The 22,636-nt window shown below is 36.1% G+C and overlaps 1 protein-coding gene across 5 annotated transcripts in view; it reads left to right on the forward strand.

The window, feature by feature from the left end:
- PIK3C2A (phosphatidylinositol-4-phosphate 3-kinase catalytic subunit type 2 alpha) overlaps window positions 1-22,636 on the forward strand; it is a 173,745-nt gene that overhangs the window by 111,710 nt on the left and 39,399 nt on the right. For 4 of the 5 annotated variants that reach the window (XM_072793894.1, XM_072793893.1, XM_072793895.1 and 1 more), the window contains 10 exons: window positions 5,225-5,382; window positions 7,512-7,632; window positions 8,347-8,458; window positions 11,058-11,137; window positions 11,268-11,331; window positions 14,570-14,713; window positions 16,179-16,227; window positions 16,307-16,517; window positions 18,492-18,614; window positions 19,727-19,894. In XM_072793894.1, coding sequence (XP_072649995.1) covers window positions 5,225-5,382; window positions 7,512-7,632; window positions 8,347-8,458; window positions 11,058-11,137; window positions 11,268-11,331; window positions 14,570-14,713; window positions 16,179-16,227; window positions 16,307-16,517; window positions 18,492-18,614; window positions 19,727-19,894 — 1,230 coding nt within the window. The remainder of the gene's footprint in view (window positions 1-5,224; window positions 5,383-7,511; window positions 7,633-8,346; window positions 8,459-11,057; window positions 11,138-11,267; window positions 11,332-14,569; window positions 14,714-16,178; window positions 16,228-16,306; window positions 16,518-18,491; window positions 18,615-19,726; window positions 19,895-22,636) is intronic. The other variant, XM_072793897.1, reaches the window with a different exon arrangement.

A 22,636-nucleotide genomic window follows, 5' to 3' on the forward strand; every position in this document is an offset into this window, starting at 1 on the left:
TTTGAAATCTCCTGAGGTGATTCTTTTAATCATTTTAACTCCGTCTTGAAAGATTTGCCAGGATATTTGTTTACAATTAAAATTACTTGTATAACAGACTGATACATGGCTGATTCTAAGCCTTTTTTGTTTGTGAAATTAGGGAGTTGGACTAGTGATATCAAGAGTCTCTTTTAGTTTAAAGGACTATAATGCTGTGATTCAGGACATTTCTTTATGACTGCATTTTAATTCTTATTTTCTTTCCGTTCCCACTTACCATAATTGACAAAGCTTGCTCTATCTGCTAGTTAATATAGTTCCAGAGGAAGTTCTTAGAAGAATATTAGTTGCCAACATTTTTGCTGGTTTCTTAGGAGGATAGGATGACAAACTATACTTTACCCTAGCTGTTCTAAATAGCCTTCTAGTTTCTTTTTTTCCTATATAGTTCAGTTCTACTATTTATATGCTACAATAGTGTCATTTTTTTTAAGATTTTATTTTTTTATTCATGAGAGACACAGAGAGAGAGGCAAAGACATAGGCAGAGGGAGAAGCAGGCTCCATGTAGGAAGCCTGATGTGGGACTGGATCCCAGGACTCTGGGATCACACCCTGAGCCAAAGGCAGTCAACTGCTGAGCCACCCAGGCGTCCCTACAGTAGTGTCTTGACCCCTAGGACTCTATGTAAGTTTTCAAGGATTTCACCTCTGCATTTAGTTAATTTTGTTCTAAACAATACTGACTTCTCTAATTTTTATTTTTACCTTTTAAAACTCTCATTTTTGTCTCTTTTCCAGTCCTTCTGACTCTATCTGTACCTAACTTTAGCTATATTGAACACACAGGCGGAAAACCAACTGTGAAGGATTTAAATTTCCTGAACTGTAGAGTCACATTAAACAAGCAAACAAAGGGACGTCTGATTAGGTCAGGCATTGACTGTCTGACTCTTGATTTGGCATTAGGTAATGATCTGATGGGTTTTGGGATTTGCCCTGCCTAAGGCTATGTGCTCAGCTGGGAGTCTGCTTGGGATTCTCTCTTCCGCCCTTCCCCTACTCATGTAGTTCTCTAAATAAATAAATAAATAAATAAATAAATAAATAGGAAAAAGAAAAAAACCAAGCAAACAAAGCCTTTCTTTGTGATGACAGGAAAGTGGAAATTTTAAAGAAAATGAATTAGAGTTAAAAAAAATCTTTATAGGTAATTACTTAAGAACATCAAGCTCCACTGTATAACTTGGAGTGTCCATAAAAATACCTCATATGGTCTGTTATGTTTAAAATAAATAATTTAGCAATTTTCAATTTAGTAACTTAATTTACTTTTATATGTTTAAAAGTTTAGTTATGAACAAAACAAAAAAAAAACTTTAAAGAATCTATTACTATCTTAGTTTTTCCCCAATTTTGATAAAGTAAACAAAACCATAAGAATAAAGAGATGTCAGTTTTATAGAAACAAATTACTGGATGTTTTTTTCCTGGATTATCATCTGTTCTGTCAAGCAGAGATAGAACTCATTTAAAAATTTTTTTTATTTGATAAAACATACAAAATGTGAAATTTACTATTTGAACCAGTTTTACATGTATAATCTGTGATACTAAGTACATTCACATTGCTGTATAAAAAAAGGGACTCATTTTCTTAAAGTTTTAATTTAAATTCCAGTTAGTTGGGATCCCTGGGTGGCGCAGCGGTTTGGCGCCTGCCTTTGGCCCAGGGCGCAATCCTGGAGACCCGGGATCGAATCCCACGTCGGGCTCCCGGTGCATGGAGCCTGCTTCTCTCTCTGTCTGTGTCTCTGCCTCTCTCTCTCTCTCTCTCTCTCTCTCTCTCTCTGACTATAATAAATAAATAAAAATTTAAAAATATATATATTTAAAAAAATAAAAATAAATTCCAGTTAGTTAACCTACAGTATATTAGTTGCAGGTGTAGAATATAGTGATTCAGTACTTCCATATATCACCCAGTAAGAAGACTCACTTTAAGGAAAGGAAATGAAGGATTCCCCACCTCTCCCCCAAGTCAAGTTCATTGAATACAACTTTTATCACTGGCAATGTTGTCTAATAAATTCCTGTTTTCTGAGCTATTAGGAATTTGATTGTCCTTTCATCATTCTTTTTTTATTTTGTTTTAAAGATTTTATCTATCTTAGAGAGAGACAAAGAGCATGAGCAGGGAGGAAGGGGAGAAGGAGAGGGAGAAGCAGACTCCACAGTAACCCCAGGATTATAACCTGAGCTGAAGGCAGATGCTTAACTGACTGAACCACCCAGGCGTGCCTCCTTTCATCATGCTTAAGGATTTCTGAAACTCGAAGTCTTGCTTGGTTATAGACAAAATTCTATACTATTTCATGTATTAGTTAATACATGATTTTCTGTGAGCATCTATTTTAGAATACCTAGTAAATAAGTGAGAAGCAAGAATCTTAGGCAAAGTCCTATGAAGGTCTTGGCATTATATTGTGGAGGGGTAAGCTTGACAACAGTCAAATATCTGAAGATATAATGGTGCATTTCTAATATCGATAGAAGTTTAATAATTGTACTAGTTTTTATTGTTTTTATTTTTTAAATATTTTTTAATTTTTTTTTAAATTTTTATTTATTTATGATAGTTACAGAGAGAGAGAGGCAGAGACACAGGCAGAGGGAGAAGCAGGCTCCATGCACCGGGAGCCCGATGTCAGATTCGATCCCGGGTCTCCGGGATCGCGCCCTGGGCCAAAGGCAGGCGCCAAACCGCTGCGCCACCCAGGGATCCTTGTACTAGTTTTTAAAAATTACCTTTCTTCCTTTTTTTTTTTTAAGATTTTATTTATTTGAGAGAGGGACAGGGGAAGAGAGGCAGAGACATAGGCAGAGGGAGAAGCAGGCTCCATGCAGGGAACCCGATGCAGGTCTCAATCCCAGGACTCCAGGATCATGCCCTGAGCCAAAGTCAGAGGCCCAACCGCTGAGCCACCCAGGTGTCCCTTTCATTTCTTCTTTTTAATATTGGATCTTTTGTGGTACTTAAGACCACAGTACAGAACTCAGGTTTTTTAATTCATTTATTCATTTATTTGACAAGATGCTTATAACACCTCTGTTACTAGGCACTACTCTGAAGGCTTTGTAAAGTTAGTTCACATAATTCTTACAACAACCCTATGAAGTCAGTAGTGGTAGTATCCTCAATTTATAGAAGAGGAAGCTGGAAGCAACAAGGAGATTCAATAACTTGCCTACAGTCACAAGGCTAGTAAGTAGTAAAATTAGGATTTAAATTTAGGTTGTCTGACTCTTTGTGCACAGTTATATTTGCTGCCTCTCCTGAACAACAACCCCCCCCCTTTCTTTCTTTCGTTCTCTTTCTTTCTTTCTTTCTTTCTTTCTTTCTTTCTTTCTTTCTTTCTTTCTTTTCTCTCTTTCTCTCTTTCTCTCTCTCTTTCTCTCTTTCTCTCAAGATTTTGTTTATTTTAGAAAGAGAGCACAAGCAAGCAGGGAGAAGGGTAGAAGGGGAGGGAGAGGAAGAGGGGCAGAATCTCAAGCAGACTCCATGCTGGATGTGGAGTCAGTCAGTTAGGGGGCTCAGTCTTAGGACCCTGAGATCAGGACCTGAGCCAAAACCAATAATTAGACACTTAAGCAGCTGAGTCCTCCAGGGAGCCCTTCTCCCGAATCTTTTCTTTTTGTCAATTCAAACTATTTTATTCTATTCCTATGACTTGATGATTTTAATGTCTACAGAAGCAAATACACAATACTTAAAGTGTTCATTCCATTCATGTTCTTATGAAAATCAGACAGGTGGATTGCGTCTTGTTTTCTAACCTCCAGAAAAACTCAGTTAATGGAAGGCTACAAGTTTAAGGCATCAAATTTTCCTTTGTCTTCTTTTTTTTAAGATTTTATTTATTTATTCATGAGAGACACAGAGGGAAGCAGAAACATGGGCAGAGTGAGAAGCAGGCTCCATGCAGGGAGCCCGATGCAGGACTCGATCTCAGGACCCCAGGATCACGACCTGAGCCAAAGGCAGACACTCAACCACTGAGCCACCCAGGCGTCCTCCCTTTGTCTTCTGATAACAAAAGTGCTGTCTGAAGAAGAGCCATGTATACCATACTCATGTATTTCAGTTTAAACTATGTTATTCAGACTGCCCGGGTGGCTTAATAGGTTGAGCATCTACCTTCAGCTTGGGTCATGCTCCTGGAGTCCTGTGTCAGGTTCCCTGCTCAGTGGGGAGCCTACTTCTCCATCTCTCTGCCCCTCCCCCTACTAATGTTTGCTCTTTCGCTCGCACGGTCTCTTTCTCTCTCTCTCTCAAATACATAAATTTAAAAATAAATAAACTATGTTGTTCTGGGGATTCCTGGGTGGCTCAGTGGTTTTAGTGCCCATCTTCGGCCCAGGGCATGAGCCTGGAGACCCAGGATCGAGTCCCACGTCGGGCTCCCTGCATGGAGCCTGCTTCTCCCTCTGTCTATATCTCTGCCGCCCTCCTCTCTCTCTGTCTCTCATGAATGAATAAATAAAATCTTAAAAAACAAACAAACAAACAAACAAAAAACTATGTTGTTCCTGTGAATACCTTCACAGGGAATTCTTGTCATTCCCTAAGCTTTAGAATCACTGAGAGAATAAAGGCCCATAGCACTGTAAAAATTGATAATGGTTCTTTTTTAAATTGTTGTCTAACAACCCTCCCCCCTAAATATAGGAAAAAGGCTCTAAGAAAAAGATTTTTATTTTTTAATTTTTTATATTTATTTGAAATCAATTTGCCAACATATAGCATAATACCCAGCAGAAAAAGGTCTTTAAAAGACAACAAACTTTTTAGCCCTCTGGCAATTGCGGGTTACTTTCCCTGTATTCTCAGTGGATTTATTAGAAGTGTACATTTTGTATAATTATGTTGTATAGCAAAAAAAAATCTGATGCAGGAAACCTCATTTAATGCCATGTATTCAGTGTGTGCCTGGCTAATGTTGATAATGTTACCAAAGATATCCTGGCAGTACTTAATCTCTTTTCTTGGATTCCTTTTATCTAAGAGGCAAATGCTGGTGTTTGGAGTTTAACTGGGCTCCATTCATTATGGTTCTCATGAGCTGCTCTAGAATTGAACAAAGACACAGAATTGAATGGCTGTAAGCATGCAAAGCTTTGTTTAGGGCTCTCAAATGCAGCTTTTAAAACAAAAATTTGATTTCTTCTTTCTTGTGAACAGATTGAAGACCAAGTTTCCATATACCAATCACTGCACAAATCCAGGCTATTTGTTAAGTCCAGTTACAGTACAAAGAAACATATGTGGAGAAAATGCTAGCGTGAAGGTCTCCATTGAAATTGAAGGATTTCAACTACCAGTTACTTTTACATGTGATGGTAGGTTTATAGTCCCCCAACCATCTTGTTTTGCTCTGATTAGGGAGAAATGCTTCATATGTTAATTTTAATCATTCTTGACCCTGTTATCATTAGATATTCTTTAAAAATTTTTTTTCTGTGTGTGTAGTAAAATACTTAACATTCATTAGTTATCCTTTTCAAAAAATTGGCATTCATTTGGATAAATTTCTGGTTAGGACTAGTGGGAAAACAGTTTACATTTATTACTACATATTTCTTTGAAAATGCTGAGTAATTTTGGTTAATTGGTGGCTCTTGGCCAAGGTCCCAAAGCATGAGATTGAAAGGCTAATTATAGTCCAATTCTTTTTTTTATTCTTCTTTTCATTTTATGGCAAGAAGAATGCTTATTTATAAAGAGCTGTCAGTGAAACTGAAATTGAAGGTATCTTGCTAATAAGCTCCTCTAAAGAGAAGATAATTCTCCATTGGTTCTAACTCTGTCTTCCAAATTTGATGCGGATATCCTTTCTAGAAATGTATCTTAATGTCTACAGGAAATTTTTTGTCATAGTTCATTGATTCTCTTAATGTATATTGTTTTAATGGGATTCCAAAAGTAGAATAAGAGCCTATATTTCTATAATAGTTTGACCTAAAAATGATGCCCTTTTTTTCCCATAATGGTTATAATTAGGAATATGTCTAGTATTTGGATACTTTTCTTTGTCTGTTTGCACTTTTCAGTTCTCTTTGAAAAAATATAAATCTGAAACAAAACTGTTAGCCAACTATAACAATCATTCTTTTAGTTTCTAAAGGAAGAACTGTTCTTTATTCTTATGAAACATACTTTAAATTTTTATCTGGGGAATTATTTAAAACCCACACACTTTGAGAATTAATATTAAAACTGAAGGACAGAAAGGTCAGTAGGCTCCTTGATAGAACTAGTAAACATCGATATGTGGCAAATGTTTTAATTGGTATTAAATTTTGACTTATTATATCAAGATATGATTACTTTTTGAGAAAATATCTCAAATGCTTATCCTTTGGTTCTTCATAAATGTGCACATTTATAATATACATCTCTGTTAATAAACTTAACCATTTTATGGTAGATATGTGTCCAAATGATGAATGTTACCATATATTTGGGTATTCAGAAATTTACCCATTGCATTAGATATTTTATTGCCTTTTCTACCAAGCTGTTGATTTTTGTGAAGTCTGAACTGAATAATTGTCTTCTGAATTGAACATTGGAGCTCTTAGAAGTAGATTACTTTAAAAGTTTATTTTAATTTTTAATCTGTTATAATCTTAGTATCTAGCTGTTTTCAAGAACAGTAATTGAACAATACTTCCTACTTGTTATATTTTTATTCATCATTGGAAAATATTTTTTTTTAATTTTTTTTTTTGTAAATTTTTATTTATTTATGATAGTCACACAGAGAGAGAGAGAGAGAGAGAGAGAGAGGCAGAGACACAGGCAGAGGGAGAAGCAGGCTCCATGCACCGGGAGCCCGATGTGGGATTCGATCCCGGGTCTCCAGGACCGCACCCTGGGCCAAAGGCAGGCGCTAAACCGCTGCGCCACCCAGGGATCCCCATCATTGGAAAATATTTACCGGGAACATGTCAAACATTTAAAATGATGATACATATTTTTTTCCTTATGATTTAAGTCATTGTCTGTTAGACACTGCTACATATCATCCTTTTTGGAGAAGTCTGTAATAGGGAAGTGACTTTCTTGGGTTACATCTACCCTATCTAATATAGTAACCCTTAGCCCCATGTGGCTATTGAATACTTGAAATGTGGCTAATACAGAATGAGATGTGCTATAGGTGTAAAATACATTGTGGATTTCAAAGACCCAGTTTGAAAAGAAATAAGATGTCTCATTTGTAATTTTAAAATGCTGGTTATAGGTTACAATGATATTCTGGATTTGTTAGGATAAATAAAACATGTAGAAATTAGCTTCACCTGTTTCTTTTTACTTTTTTCAATCTGACTAGTAGAAAATCATAAATTCTGTATATGACCTACATTATATTTCTATTGTATAGTGCTTTCTTAGATGATAAGAATTACATTCTCAATAACTATATAGAGTGAAATGAGCAAAATTAAATGATGTCTCTTTACAGTGAGTTCTACTGTAGAAATCATTATAATGCAAGCCCTTTGCTGGGTACATGATGACTTGAATCAAGTAGATGTTGGCAGCTATGTTCTGAAAGTTTGTGGACAAGAGGAAGTGCTGCAAAAGTAAGTATTCATTTAACTATTGGGCAACATCTTTGGAAATTTCATTTTTAAGGGGTTAAATTGGAAAAATCTCAAGTTAAGTTTGTAATCCAAGAATACATTAGGTCCTACTTAATTGATTCATTGGATCAATAAGCTTATATTGAGATATACTCTGTCTTAAGACATGTCTAAGACAGTGGAGGTTTTCAGAGTTAAGCTTGCCCATAAGCTTATAGTCTTAAATGGGAAAATGGTGGGTAATTGGTTGATAAGTGAATTTAATGGGTTTTTCTTTCTGCTAAGAGTCAATAGTCACATCATTATAGACTCCATTTTCCTTTTGTAGCGTGCAGTATTTTCACACAGTGGTCAGCTGTGACTTCCTTTTAATTGTCTGAAATAATCATTATAATGAATTTTTTTTCTGAACCAGGTAATTTTTGTCTAGCTTTTAGTCTAGTTATTTTATAGATTTTTGTTATTTTAGGCTACTTGAAATGCCCTGTCCTTCTTATTCTTATTCTTTTTCTTTTTTCATCTTCATCTTCTTTGCTGTGACTCTTCTCACATAGAATATATTCTTTTATTTAAATGCCCAACTTAGTTAAAAAACCGTCTCTACATTTTACCATTCTCTTCATTTTTGAAGCAGATACAAGTTATATTTTACTCTTACCTCTATAATTTCTTGTTTGAGAATAACACTGATTGATAATTAATATATTTTAATAGTAATCATTGCCTTGGAAGTCATGAACATATTCAAAACTGCCGAAAATGGGACACGGAGATTAAACTACAACTTTTGACCTTCAGCGCAATGTGCCAAAATTTGGCCCGAACAGTAAGTATGTACCTTATAACTGAATTGCATTTAGTTGAATCTGAGTAATTCTGCTAATTAGCCAATTTGCAGTTTGTACATTCTCCAAGATTTCTGGGTTGGACTGGTGAATGGATTAATGATTAGAATGAACTAATTCTATTCACAAGGGTTTTCAGCAGATGGGAGGAGCTTTTCAATCATGGAATCTTAGGTAGCATACTCCTCAGAGCTGGAAGCATATTTGAAAATCAAAGTGGAGGAAATAAAAATTTGATTTGTAATGGTTTTACACAAGAATGAAAATATTACAGTCAGTCAAAGAGAAATGAAGGAGGAAAGATCTTGAATAATAAGTATGGCTTGGGGGAAAAAAGATCCATACTGACTTTTACATTAAACTGAGAAAAATACATTATTCTGCACCAAATGTATTTTTTGATTCATTAGAAGCACAGAGAGAGAGAGAGGCAGAGACACAGGCAGAGGGAGAAAAGCAGGCTCCATGCAGGGAGCCCATTGTGGGACTCGATCTCAGGACTTCAGGATCACACCCTCGGCCGAAGGCAGGCACTCAACCACTGGGCCACCCAGGCATCCCAAATTTTAATCTTTAAAGAAAATTATTCTTTATTTGATAGAACTTTGGATGCAAAAGTCATTTCTTTCTCTTTATTTTTTTAGGTTTTGCTCTTAGGTTTCATAGAATTTATTTCACTTGGGTGAAAACTATTTCACAAAATTCAGTACATTTTAGCAATCAGTAGTAACTTCTCTTTTCAGTTTCTTAAGAAATGATGTTTTCGAGTATATTTGCATAGTAAAGACTTAAAGTAGAAGAGACCGGTACCTTGTTTTTTGAGGGTAAGGTTGGGGGAAATTTGATTATCATTAGAAAAATAATGCAGACATTGAGATGATCTCTTTGCTATCTGATCCAATCCCACCTTCATTTTTTTTTTAAGATTTTTTATTTATATATTTGAGAGTGAGGAGGAGGGAGAACACAAGTGGGCAGAGTGGCAGAGAGAGAGGGAGAAGCAGGTTCCCTGCTGAGTAAGGAGCCCAATGTGGGGCTCAGTCCTGGGACCATGGGATCGTGATCTGAGCTGAAGGCAGATGCTTAACTGACTGAGCCACCCAGGCGCCTCCCACCTTCATTTTCATATGGTTATCAGCCATCTTTTTTTTTTTTTTTAAGATTTTATTTATTTATTCATGAGAGTCACAGAGAGAGAGAGAGGCAGAGACACAGGCAGAAGGAGAAGCAGGCTCCACGCAGGGAGCCCGACATGGGACTCAATCCCGGGCTGCCCGGTTATCAGCCATCTTTAAAAGTGTTTTGTAGGCTGCCCAGGTGGCTCAGCAGTTTAGCGCCACCTTCAGCCCAGGGCGTGATCCTCCCTGCATGGAGCCTGCTTCTCCCTCTGCCTCTGTCTCTGCTCCCTCCCTCTCTCCATGTTTCTCATGAATAAATAAATAAAGTCTTTAAAAAAAATAGTGTTTTGTTTTGGGGTGCCTGATGTCTCAGTCAAGCATCTGTGTCTGGCTTAGTCATGATCTTGGGAGTCCTGGGATCGAGCCCTGAGTTGGCTCCCTGCTTAGCAGGGAGTCTGCTTCTCCCTCTCCCTCTGCCTCTCTCCTCATTTGTGCTTGCTCTGTCTCTCTCTTTCTTGCACATTCTCTCTCAAATAAATAAACAAAATCTTAAAATATAAAAAGTTGTTTTGTATTTTAAAGTTCTCTATTCTTTCCTTATAGAACAGAAATAACTACACTTAAAAACATTTATGTTTTGGGGAGCCTGGGTGGCTCAGTTGGTTAAGTGTCTGCATTTGGCTCAGATCATGATCCCAAAATCCTGGGATCAAGCTCTATGTCAGGTTCCCTGCTCAGTGGGGAGCCTGCTTCTCCCTCTCCCTTTGACCTTCTCCCTGCTCCTTCTCTCTCTCTGACTCACTTTCTCTCTCAAATAAAAAAATATTTTAAAAAGGGAAAAAAAGCATTATTTTTTTATTTATAAAACAAAATTTTCAGAATATTGATTTACTTTTTTCTTGACTCAGTTATAAATAGTATTTAATTCCAATAATATATTAGCCTCTATTTTGAAAATCACTTTAGTTTCAAGAATTTATCATACACTTAACTCATATGAAAGACCAAAAAGTGGGGGCACCTGGGTGGCTCAGTTGGTCATCTGCCTTCAGCTCAGGTCATGATCCTAGGGTCCTGGGATCAAGCCCTGAGTCAGGCTTTCTGCTTGGCAGGGAGCCTGCTTCTCCCTCTCCCTCTGCCTGCCGCTCCAATCTGCTTTGCTCACTCCCTCTCTCATTCTCTGTCAAATAAACAAATTTTTTAAGATTTTAAAAAATTTATTCATGAGAGACCCAGAGGCAGAGAGATATAGGCAGAGGGAGAAGGAGACTCCCTGTGGGGAGCTTGATGGGGGACTTTATCCCAGGACCCCGGAATCATGACCTGAGCCAAAGGCAGATGCTCAACCACTGAGCCACCCAAGTGCCCCAATAAATGAAATCTTAAAAAAAAAAAAAAAAAGACTGACCAAAGAATGGATTTTTTTGGTAAATGTGTGTATATATATATATATATTTTTTAGGCAGAAGATGATAAAACAGCTGTGGATTTAAACAAACACCTGCATCAAATGGAAAAACCTTATAAAGAAGTCATAACAAGGTGTGGCATCTAAAGTATTAATTCCAGGTTTTCAAACTTTGCTTTTGGATGTGAATACCTTTATTTTGGTGAACAAAACAGTCATTTTTGTGTAGTATCCTTCAGTCACAGTAACTGCTCTTTATTTCAGATACCCTGTTGAAGAACTTTTAGATTCTTATCACAACCAAGTGGAACTGGCTCTTCAAATTGAAGTAAGTCTTAATTCACATTTTTGCATGATGACTTAAGGCTTCTTGTCTTGTTCTATCTTAAATATTAGTGTGGTGTTGGATGAAATATTTTAGGACAATTTAAACTATATTCTTTTTTTTTTTAACTATATTCTTGATGTTGATGTTTGATGACTTGTTTTCTGACCCATCTTGTTAACAAAAATTCTCAATATTCCATGAATCAGTGCTTCACCTCACTTCTGCTTTATTAGTAAGAGGAGCCTTCAGTTCATTTAAAAAAGCATTAATTGAATGTTAATGATATGCTAGATGTTGGAGTTATGAAATGAATGACCTAGTGCCCACCTACAAGAAACTTAAAACTAGTGATGGATTTAAACAAAATTTCGATATAATGTATAGTAAATGTAGTATAGTGGTATGCATTGGGTTCTTTGGAAGATCAAAGAAGAGTACCTCTTCCAACTTTGGAGTTCATGGAAACCTCTAAGAAGGGAGGTTGCTTGAGCAAAGTCAACAGTATGGGTTAGCTAGAAGATAGTTGGGAAGGGTATGTGGAGAAAAGTACACAGGTGTGATACATATATGGAAATATATGTACTTCTGTAATAGAGTACAGAGTATGACCGGAAGGTTGAAAAAGGGCACTAGAGATACCCAGACATAAGTTACCACCTTTTGTTTTCTTTTTTTTTTTTTTTTTAAGATTTTATTTATTTATTCATAGAGACAGAGAGGCAGAGACACAGGCAGAGAGAGAACAGGCATCATACAGAGAGCCTGACGTGGGACTCTATCAAGGGTCTCCAGGATCACGCCCTGAGCCGCAGGCAGCGCTAAACCACTGCGCCACCAGGGCTGCCCAAGTTACCACCTTTTAATCCATGTTAAATTTTACCCTGTCCTCCAGATTAGAGGACCAACCAAGAATGAGTAAAAGTAATGTTAGCATGCAGATTTCTGCTGAAACTGGGGAATGTTGAATCTGTATAGTTTTGAGATTTTCTTTAAAGGTATTTAGCTACCTGGTAGAAGAGAGAACAGAAGTCTGTGAGCTCAAAAATTTAGTTTTAGTCAGAATGAATGTGTGAGAGTAAAGGAGATTGTGACCACAGTATGATATTGTAGTTAAGATTCTGATAGGTTATAGTTTTGCGGTTGAAGATGCTTCGAATTTTCCACATGAACATTTGTATAACTGAGGCTTATTACAAGATATAGGGTAGAAAGTCAAGTGAATATCCAGAATAAAAATATGGCATACAGTGGGGGAAATGACCACATGTCAATTGCAAGGCAGATCGGGCCATCAGAGGCCAAGTTAGAAGACAGAAAATATAGTAGTTATTTGGAGAGGGAAATTTAAAGAATCATTAATTAGTAAAAGGTAGTTAATTATTATAAAATATAAAAGAGGATTCTAAAACAAGGTTTGACATATTATGGCTTGCGTGCTAAATCTTAAATCTGGCCTATTGCCTAATAGTTTTATTGGAACACTGCCAAACTCATTTATTCATCTATTATCTGTATCTGTTTTCACACCATAATAGCGGAGTTAAATTGTGACAGAGACTGTATGGTCCACAAAGCCTAACACATGTACTTTCTGGCCTTTAAAAAGTTTGCCAGTCATACTGTAAGGGATCCAGAAGTAATAAGTGTAAAAAAGCAGCTGTCAACTCTAGGTTGAGGAATAATATATAGAAAGAATTCTAAGGACTTAAGATAGAACCTTCTGTCCAACCTTAGGCTGAAATCCAGCCTCTTCTAAGAAGGTTTGGCTATCACAGGAACACATAGGTAGCTTACAGTGAAGAAACTTGGTAGAATTGTCAGATTGGGAGACCATGCCCTGGGGATATAGGTCAACTGCTCAACTGCTTTTTGAGGACCACTGGGATGCCTTGCTGAAGTAAAAAATGGAGGACTAGAACCCTGAGAAAGGGTCTTCATTCTGCTGTTGTGAGTGTCCCTTTAGTGCCCTCTGTTGACAAAACTTAACATTGTATTGGCTGGCAAAGAAGAAATGTTTATAGGTCCATCTTCAGTATCACAGAGTAGGGCAAAGAAGTGTAGTTTTGGAGCTGATAGACAATAATTTGATAACTGGCACATAAATGATGGGAAATAGTATAGGAGAATGACTCGAGCCTCAAAATTGGAAAATTTTTTGCACGAAGGTGTAGGAGTAAAAGCAGAGATATGAGTTATGTAAGCAGAAATGGGGAGCTGGAAAACAGACTCTCAGGCCCTGAAGACTGGAGGGTCCTGGGGTGTTTGAGAAGATGAGGTGGTTTCATTTAAGCATGAAGGTAGAAAGACCATTTAGTTTATGGTTGCCAGGCCTCAAGGGTGGAAAAATTTAAATTTTTAAGGGATGGTACAGTACTAAGTTTCAGCCCATTCTAACGGTAGTTGGCATGTAAATCTGGCATAAATGTTTAATGAGTTAATTCATTATGTAAGAATGTTTCTTAATGAGATATGTACTTTAAAATGATGTTGGAGAGGGAGTTTTAAATAATTCTATCAGGTAAATGATTTTATAATCATTTGTGCATGTATACTTGTGAATCATGATGAAATCAACTGTGGTTGAATACTATGGAGGGATTGTCCTCAAGGAAGTTTTTTCATCAGACAAAACTTAAAAAGTGATGGTCGTACAGATGTAAATGATGCTTAAAAGTTGACTCAGATCTCATAACTATTGCCCAATGGTGTTAATATGTGGCCAACCTCTGAAGAACTTGGTTTTGGATACCAGATTTTTGGCAGGCAGGATTGGTATTTTTAATGTGGAGCTTAATCCCAAATCAGAATAAAAAATAACTCCAGTTTTTTAAATGACTTAGTAATTTGTTAGTAGTTTATTAGTTATTTTAATATGAAATTAATGGCATTTGTATATGAATAATTTTGTCTCAAGCAAAGTGAAAATCAGACCCAATCTTTCCTATTCAAAATAAACTAGAGCAAAGGATATGTGTTCTTTTATTTATTAATTTTTTTTAAAGGTTTTATTTATTTATTCATGAGAGACACAGAGAGAGAGAAAGAGAGACAGAGACACAGGCAGAGAGTGGGATCATACCCTGAGCTGAAGGCAGGCGCTAAACTGCTGAGCCACCCGGGGATCCCCAAGGATATCTGTTCTTAAGCAAATCTAAAATGTCTAAGTTTCTGACTTCATCTCTGAAACAGATCCTTTAGATTCTTCATACTTATGTGTGTTTTACTTTTTATTTTAAAGAACCAGCACCGAGCAGTTGATCAAGTGATTAAAGCTGTAAGAAAAATCTGTAGCGCTTTAGATGGTGTAGAGACTCTTGCTATTACAGAATCCGTAAAGAAGCTAAAGAGAGCAGTTAATCTTCCGAGGAGTAACAGTGCTGATGTGAGTATTTTTTTAGTAGTTAGCATCTTATTAAATATAAATATGTATTTAGATGAGTATCTTATCACTTAAGCTGGGAGATTTTTGCTTCTTCTCAACAAAGTGTTATAATTTTAACCTTGGCTATCACTTTTGAGTTGATTTGATAACTTACTTGGTAAAGTTGGGAATTCTTTTTTTTAAGATTTTATTTATTTATTAATGAGAGACTCAGAGAGAAGCAGAGACAGGCAGAGGGAGAAGCGGGCTTCTCACAGGGAGCCTGATGTGGGATGTGGGACTCAATCCCCAGACCGGGATCACACCCTGAGCCAAAGGCAGATGCTCAACCGCTAAGCCACCCAGCATCCCTAAAGTTGGGAATTCTTAAGAGGGGCTGCCTTGGAAAAGCTTCATGAGAGTTGATATTGAAAACATGGATGTCAAACTTTTATGTGTGGAAGAGGAATTGTGGCATAAACAAGTTGGTTGGAGGGTTCAGGGTGGATACTGAGCTTCAGAACCTGGGTGGTAGTAGTTACCATTTGTCCTTCTGATGGACATCTCCATGATTGCCCAGAGGGGAAGCTCTACTTTGGTGATACCTCTTCCTATTGAAAATATTCAGAAGCCTCATCATAGTGACTTACTACCTCAGGAACAATCAAGTGACTTATTACCTCAGAAACAATCAAGTTGGGAGTCCTTTCTTGATGTCATACTGTTGCTTTTAGTAAAAGCTCTCTCTGTATTTCCATGGGGATTTTTGTTTTTGTTTGTTTTAAAGATTTTATTCATGGGAGACACAGAAAGAGAGAGAGAGGCAGAGACACAGGCAGAGGGAGAAGCAGACTCCATGCAGGGAGCCCAGTGTGGGACTCCATCCCGGGACTCCAGGATCACGCCTGGGCTGAAGGCAGACGCCAAACTGCCGAGCCACCCAGGGATCCCTCTTTCTTTCTTTTCTTTACTTACTTTACTTACTTATAGGCAGAGGAGGGACAGAGGCAGACAGGATTCCAGCAGACTGCACTGAGTGCAGAGCCCGACTTGGGGTTTGGTCTCACGACCCTAAGATCACAACATGAGCCGAAACCAAGAGTTGGATACTCAACCAGCTGCACCCCCCAGGCACTCCACATTAAGGATATTCTTTATTATACCAATAATAAAGCAACTAAATGGAATATAAAGTATCATAATAGTGTATTTTCAAATCTTAATTACTAGATTGATTTAATGAGGCAGATTTTGTTGAGTTTCTGTATTTTGCACTAATTTTCAGTTATTCTGATCTTCTTGATACTAAAAATCATGTGTTTATTTGGTTTGGGGTTTTCACTTTTTGCATTTTATTTTTTTTTTGGATTTATTAATTCTGCAGAAACTTTTGGGAGGTTTCCTGATACAGCATTTAATTTAGTTTTTACCTTTAATTTCTATACATCATGGGGTTTTTCTGACTAATTTGTATGTATGTATGCAGGTGACTTCACTGTCTGGAGAAGACGACATGAGTAAGAGTTCATCTAGGGGTAGGTCTTTAAGTTCTATAAGTTTTTAGCAATAAATGTTGGATTTTCAGAGTTATATTAACAATTTCTTTAAATCTAGGATCACTGAATTTGGAAAATCCTGTTCAAGTAAGCCTGGACCAATTAACTGCAGCAATTTATGATCTTCTCAGACTCCATGCAAATTCTGGTAGGAGTTTTGCAAACTGTGCCCAAAGTAATAGGAACATCAAGGAAGCGTGGACGACAACAGAACAGCTCCAGTTTACAATTTTTGCTGCACATGGAATTTCAAGTAATTGGGTATCAAAGTAAGTAACTCTTTAAAACAAAACATACAACTTTACCCAGAAGTTGTTATAATCCTATAAGATGCCAGCCAGCCACTGTTCTTTTAATATTTAAATGGGTAATACAAGAATCACCAGATACCTGCGGTTTTCATAAAAATTAGAGATACCTGAAGTTCCAATAAAAAATATCATTCCCACTATATGCAAAAAAAGGCAGGAAAATATATGTTTAAACCTAAAAAGGCAAATATTAATTAATAAATTAGTCAATTTATGACTACTGTTTTTTAGCCTTTCCTTTAGAACCAGAGTAATTTGAAACAGTGTGATGGGAATAGGCTTTAAGCACATTTTTTTCTTCAATAGCAGTTTATAGTTTAGTGATTGCTAGGCTTTGAAGTCTATAAGAATGTATTTCTTCTATTGAATTTTTAATATGGGGTTTTCCTTTTTGATTTTTTTTTGCAAATGTCATAAGTTTGCCCACTTTCATTTACGAAATGACTATGTAAACTGAAAAGTCTGAATTGAATATTTTTAATGAAACAGTTTCATAGTGAAGAGATACCAAACATAAATCATGCTTAAATTGAGTAATTGAGCTTCATATATATATATATATATTTTTTTTTTTTTTAAGATTTTATTTATTTATTCATGAGAGACCGAGAGAGAGAGGGGCAGAGACACAGGCAGAGGGAGAAGGAGGCTCCATGCAGGCACCCTGATGTGGGACTCAGTCCCGGGACTTCAGGATCATGCCCTGAGGCAAAGGTGGACGCTTAACCACTGAGCCACCCAGGCATCCCGTTAAATTGAGCTTTAGATTAATGTAATATAATACATAATTACTTAAAAGTGTTACATTAACTCATTCAATAAATATTTACTAAGAACCATCTTTGGGCAATGTTCATCATACTAGGGATTCAGCAGTAAACAAGGCAACAAAAAAATGTCTGCCCTCTTGGAACTTGCCTTTAAAGGGGTACTACTGCTATGTGAAGGTGTTTGATTCTTTTAAATGTCACAGGGTAATACCTTCCACATCTTCCAAACAGATTCATACATACAAATTTGGAGATACTAATGAGGAGAACAAATACTCAGTAGAAGACACAGAAAACTGCAGTGATAATAAGGATGGAAAGAAAGTAAAATGCTGAAGAAAAGAGAAACAAATAGACTGAGGTTGAGAAAAGTAGTCAAGAGTAGTCAAGTTGTTAGATAGAAGTGTTTTGTTAACACATAAGATTAGATTTGAAGTATATTTTGAATGATTAATAGATTGTATATATGAACAGAGTGTTTAATGAATAAGCCTAGCAGTAAGTGAGAATCTAGGAGAGTACAGTTTTATTGAGCCTAAGGTTCCTAGTCTGTAAGATTGCCTGATAGTATCTAAGCAGCTCTGTACTTGCAGCTATTAGGGGCTAAATCATTGCTTTCTAATGAGACTACAACAGCGTGTATTCCGTGGATGGATGGAAGCCTTCTAATAGGTTAGAAAGACTGGTGCAGTGCAAGTCAGGCCCATGTACCATTAATATGCTTAACTGATTCTAGTTCAGTTACTTAGCAAAGCAAAATAGCACCTAGGGAAGGTAATGTTTGTACTTTTTCTTCTAAGAATTTGCCTAGAAATAAATAAATATTCAATGCCATTCAACTAAAATCTAAACCTAGTAACTAACTGAGTATAAAACTGTGATAGAAAAAAAAAAACTAAAAAAAAAAAAAAACTGTGATAGAGTGGCCCCTCAGACTGGCACCTAGGGATATACGTTTCCTTTTGTACTCCCTTTGCTATACTTTTTCTTTATTTTTGTAGAATTTGCAATAGTTTGGTTTCAGATGTTTTCCAAAAATTCAAATGAATAGTGACCAAAAAATTTCAGATAATAGTCCCTTTTAGAGAACAATGGCTAATGATATGTATTTGTATTAGTTAACAAATTCGTATTATCAAATTAAAAATCTTTCTTTTCTCAGTTACGAAAAATACTACTTGATATGTTCCCTGTCTCACAATGGAAAGGATCTTTTTAAACCTATTCAATCAAAGAAGGTTGGCACTTATAAGAATTTCTTCTATCTTATTAAATGGGATGAACTGTAAGTGAAAGTTTTGGCTTTTTATTTTTTCAGTTTGCCCTCTTTACTTTTTTCCATGTATGCATCCTAATTTTCATTTTTACCACAATTTCCATTTAAATCCATTAAATTCTTACATCTTAAGGTCTCTTCTAGATATTATTCTATAGAAGAGACAAATTCTCATTTAAAAATCTGAAATACTGTTCTGAAAAATTCTGTTGAATTACAGAAGTATTCCATTAATTGTTCTTAGACTTTTGTCAAGTTAAAACTAAATTTACATATAATTATACATATAAACCATAAAAATGTGGTTTTCATAGTATTCCTTAGTTTAGTATTTATTCTGTAATACTATATATATGAAGCCTACTTGTTGGTTAACATTAAAAAATTAATTTAAATCCATGTACAAGATATTTTGCACTGTTAATGTTATTAAAATTCTTAAGTAGGCAGTTGCAGAACTTTTCATTCTGCATTTATTAATGGCTTCTTATTTTTCTTTTATTTTAAAATTCTTAAGCAAGTAGGCAGTTGCAGAACTTTTCATTCTGCATTTATTTATGGCTTCTTATTTTTCTTTTATTTTTTTAAATTACAAAAATAACACATGTTTGAAAACCTTAAACAAAAATATGTATTAGTAAAAAGCATCATTTTATTTCTAACACCATCTTATGGCTCCTCAGAGTGACCATTTTTTTACCTAATGTAGTCTTTCAGACTTAAAAAAATAAATGTAAAAGGGTTAACATATGTCTGCTTGTGTGTATATATGTACACATATATCTGAATCAGAAATACTCATAAATATTCATCTAGTTTTTCCTAAAGGAAATAAAAATGACTACTATTATTTTGCCTAGAAATTGACATTAGCAAGTCTTGAGTAAAGGCATTAAGAAATTTTTAAAGAAATGTTACATATTTGAAATTTTAATGAAATTTATTTAAGATTTTTTTATAGTACATATTGACCAAGCTTGTACTTAAGTAAAAGTTACTCAGGGTTAAAAATTTTTTGATAAGTCAAATAAAATACCTAAAATTGTCATTCTCATTAAATGGTTAAATTTCATATTTGATCTAATTTGTTTTTTCTGTTAATACATTTTTCCCCCCCTTAGAATTATTTTTCCCATCCAGATATCACAATTGCCATTAGAATCACTTCTTCACCTTACTCTTTTTGGAATTTTAAATCAGAGCAGTGGAAGTTCCCCTGATTCTAATAAGCAGAGAAAAGGGCCAGAAGCTTTGGGCAAAGTCTCTTTACCTCTTTTTGACTTTAAACGGTAAGTGTTACTGAGTTATGATGGTGAGTTACTGTGGACACATCTGCAGCATCAGAATTGGCTAGAGAATAGGTTGGGGGAACAATAGTATATATGAGATAATGAGCTACCTCAGTTTTTCCAGTGTGATAAAAGGAGGTTATTTTAGAGACATAGATCAGAAGAAACCATAAAGTTTTTCTGCTATAGTTTGAATGTATCTATCTGGGTATTTAGAGGATTGTTTGCCATTCACTATTCCAGGAGAAAAGCAAGCAGTCATTTCATACTCTGTCATTTATGCAAAGCATCGTGTTATTGATATAATAGCCATGGTCTTAGACGTTTCCTTGATACTGATAAAACAGCTTCCATTTTTCCTCTTCCATACTTTTCCCATTCTCCAGTTTCAGAGAGTCTACAACTGCACATTATTCCCATCTCTTTACCTGTCTGATCTGCCCTTACTGCTGTGAGCCCCTGGCCTTTAAAAAGACCAAAAGTCTCACATATGTCCAAAAACTTATAGGTCCTTAGGGGTAAGGAATTCCTTTTGATCCTTGTGTCTAATAGCCACTGAGGTAGTGTAATCTATCTGGCCTTTTTTTTTTTTTTTTTAAGATTCTATTTATTTATTTGACAGAGCACAAGCAGAGGGAGCAGCAGGCAGAGGGTGCAGGAGAAGGGAGAAGGACCCTGGGATCATGACCTGAGCCGAAGGCAGATGCACAACCAACTGAGCCACCCAGGGGCCCCTCTATCTGGCCTTTCAACTATTTTAATTATGTTTTAAGTAGTAGTATGAGACTATCAAGTGTCTATCTAAATGGGAAGAAAAAAATTAATTGAATAAGCTCCAGATATGTTTCATATAGTACATGGTAACATTTTGGCAAGTGATAGCACATTAGCATATTAAAATATCTAAAGTTCTGCCTATTGTGTTTATTTTTATTTTTAAAAGATGTTATTTATTTATTCATGAGAGACACAGGAAGAGGGAGAAGCCAGCTCCTGGCAAGGAGCCTGATATGGGTCTCAATCCCAGATCCTGGGATCACACCCTGAGCTGAAGGCGGTAGATGCTTAATCGCTGAGCCACCCAGGCATCCCTGCCTATTGTGTTTAATAACAGTATTACTGTAATTACAAACATTTATCATTTACTATGATAGGTATTAGTATGAGTGCTGTATATATATCCTGAGATTACACCAGCCCTATGAAGGGAGGTGTTACTATTCTTTTTTGCAGAAGGGGGAATCAAAGTACAGTGAGCTTAAGTGACTTGCCCTAGGGCATTTAGCTAAATGGTAGAATTGGGATTTGAATCTAGGCAGCCTGGCCTCTGGGTCTGTGTGCTTAACTATTATCCTTAAATTGCCATTCTCAAATTTATTTGATACCATGGTAATTTTTTTTGTTCTGGAATATATGTTTTGAAACCGTGTATTCTGTGGGACAGTTAGAGAAGTGATTTAATAACTGACCTATTTATGCTACAGTAAAAAAAAAATTAAGAATGAAAAAAATTCTAATCTGTTCTACTTTTTTCCTTTTTTTTTTAAAGATTTTATTTATTTATGATGAGAGACACAGAGAGAGAGAGGCAGAGACACAGGCAGATGGGGAAGCAGGCTCCAAGCACGGAGCCCAATGTGCGACTTGATCCTAGGACCCCAAGATCACGACCTGAGCCAAAAGCAGATGCTTTAACTGCTGAGCCACCCAGGCATCCCTCTACTTTTTCCCTCTTAAATGGCAAATACACTTTGGTTTTCTAGTAATCATTTATTAAAATCATATTATATTTAAAACACTGGCTTCACAAATTTTGTTCTTGAAATGTTTTTTCTTATGTATTTAAACATAGCATTTATTCCTTTATTTTTCTCTTTTACTTTCCTCACATTTGATGAGGCACTATAAGATTTTTAAATTTTCTACCTTTTGATAGGCTCATTTTATTAGATATCTGAAATAATTCTGAACCACCAAAGGCTAGAGAAAAGCAGTTGAACTTATTGCTATTAAGGATGAGTATTTAGAACCGTTTTTGCTAAACATAATCCATAATTACTCTAAAACAGAATATTGGCCACATGAAGGAAGAAAATTCTGTTCTCAATTGTAATAAGTTAGTGTCCAGGAACAGTTACAAATTAAATGTAATTGCATCATTATCATTATTTTTTATAAATCAGTTCGTGAGCGCCTGGGCGGCTCAGTTAATTGTCTATCTTCAGGGGCGCCTGGGTGGCTCAGTGGTTTAGCACCTGTTTTCAGCTCAGGGCATGATCCTGGAGACCCCAGATCGACTCCCATATCGGACTCCCTGTGTGGAGCCTGCTCTTTCTCCCTGTGTCTCTGCCTCTCTATGTGTGTTTCTCATGAATAAATAAATAGAATCTTTTAAACAAACAAAAAGTCTACCTTCAGCTCAGGTCATGATCCCAGAGTCCTGGGATCAAACCTCACGTCTGGCTCCCTGCTCAACAGGGAGTCTACTTCTCCCTCTCCCTCTGCTCCTCTTCCTGTTCTTTCTCTCTCTCTCTTGCTCACTCTCTCTCAAATAAATAATTAAAATATCTCAAAAAATAAATAAGTCAGTCCTGAAAACCTTGCTCTTGAAAGCACCAGGGATTTTTGCTTCATTAGCAAAGTACCATCACTTTCTGCTGCTTTTATTGAATAGTAATAAGTGATTTGTTTTTTTCTTTAGACGAATGCTATAACATTCTTTAAAAATTCAAGACAGTAAGG

The sequence above is a fragment of the Canis lupus genome, chromosome 23, assembly GCF_048164855.1.
Source record: "Canis lupus baileyi chromosome 23, mCanLup2.hap1, whole genome shotgun sequence".
Lineage (NCBI taxonomy): Eukaryota > Metazoa > Chordata > Mammalia > Carnivora > Canidae > Canis > Canis lupus.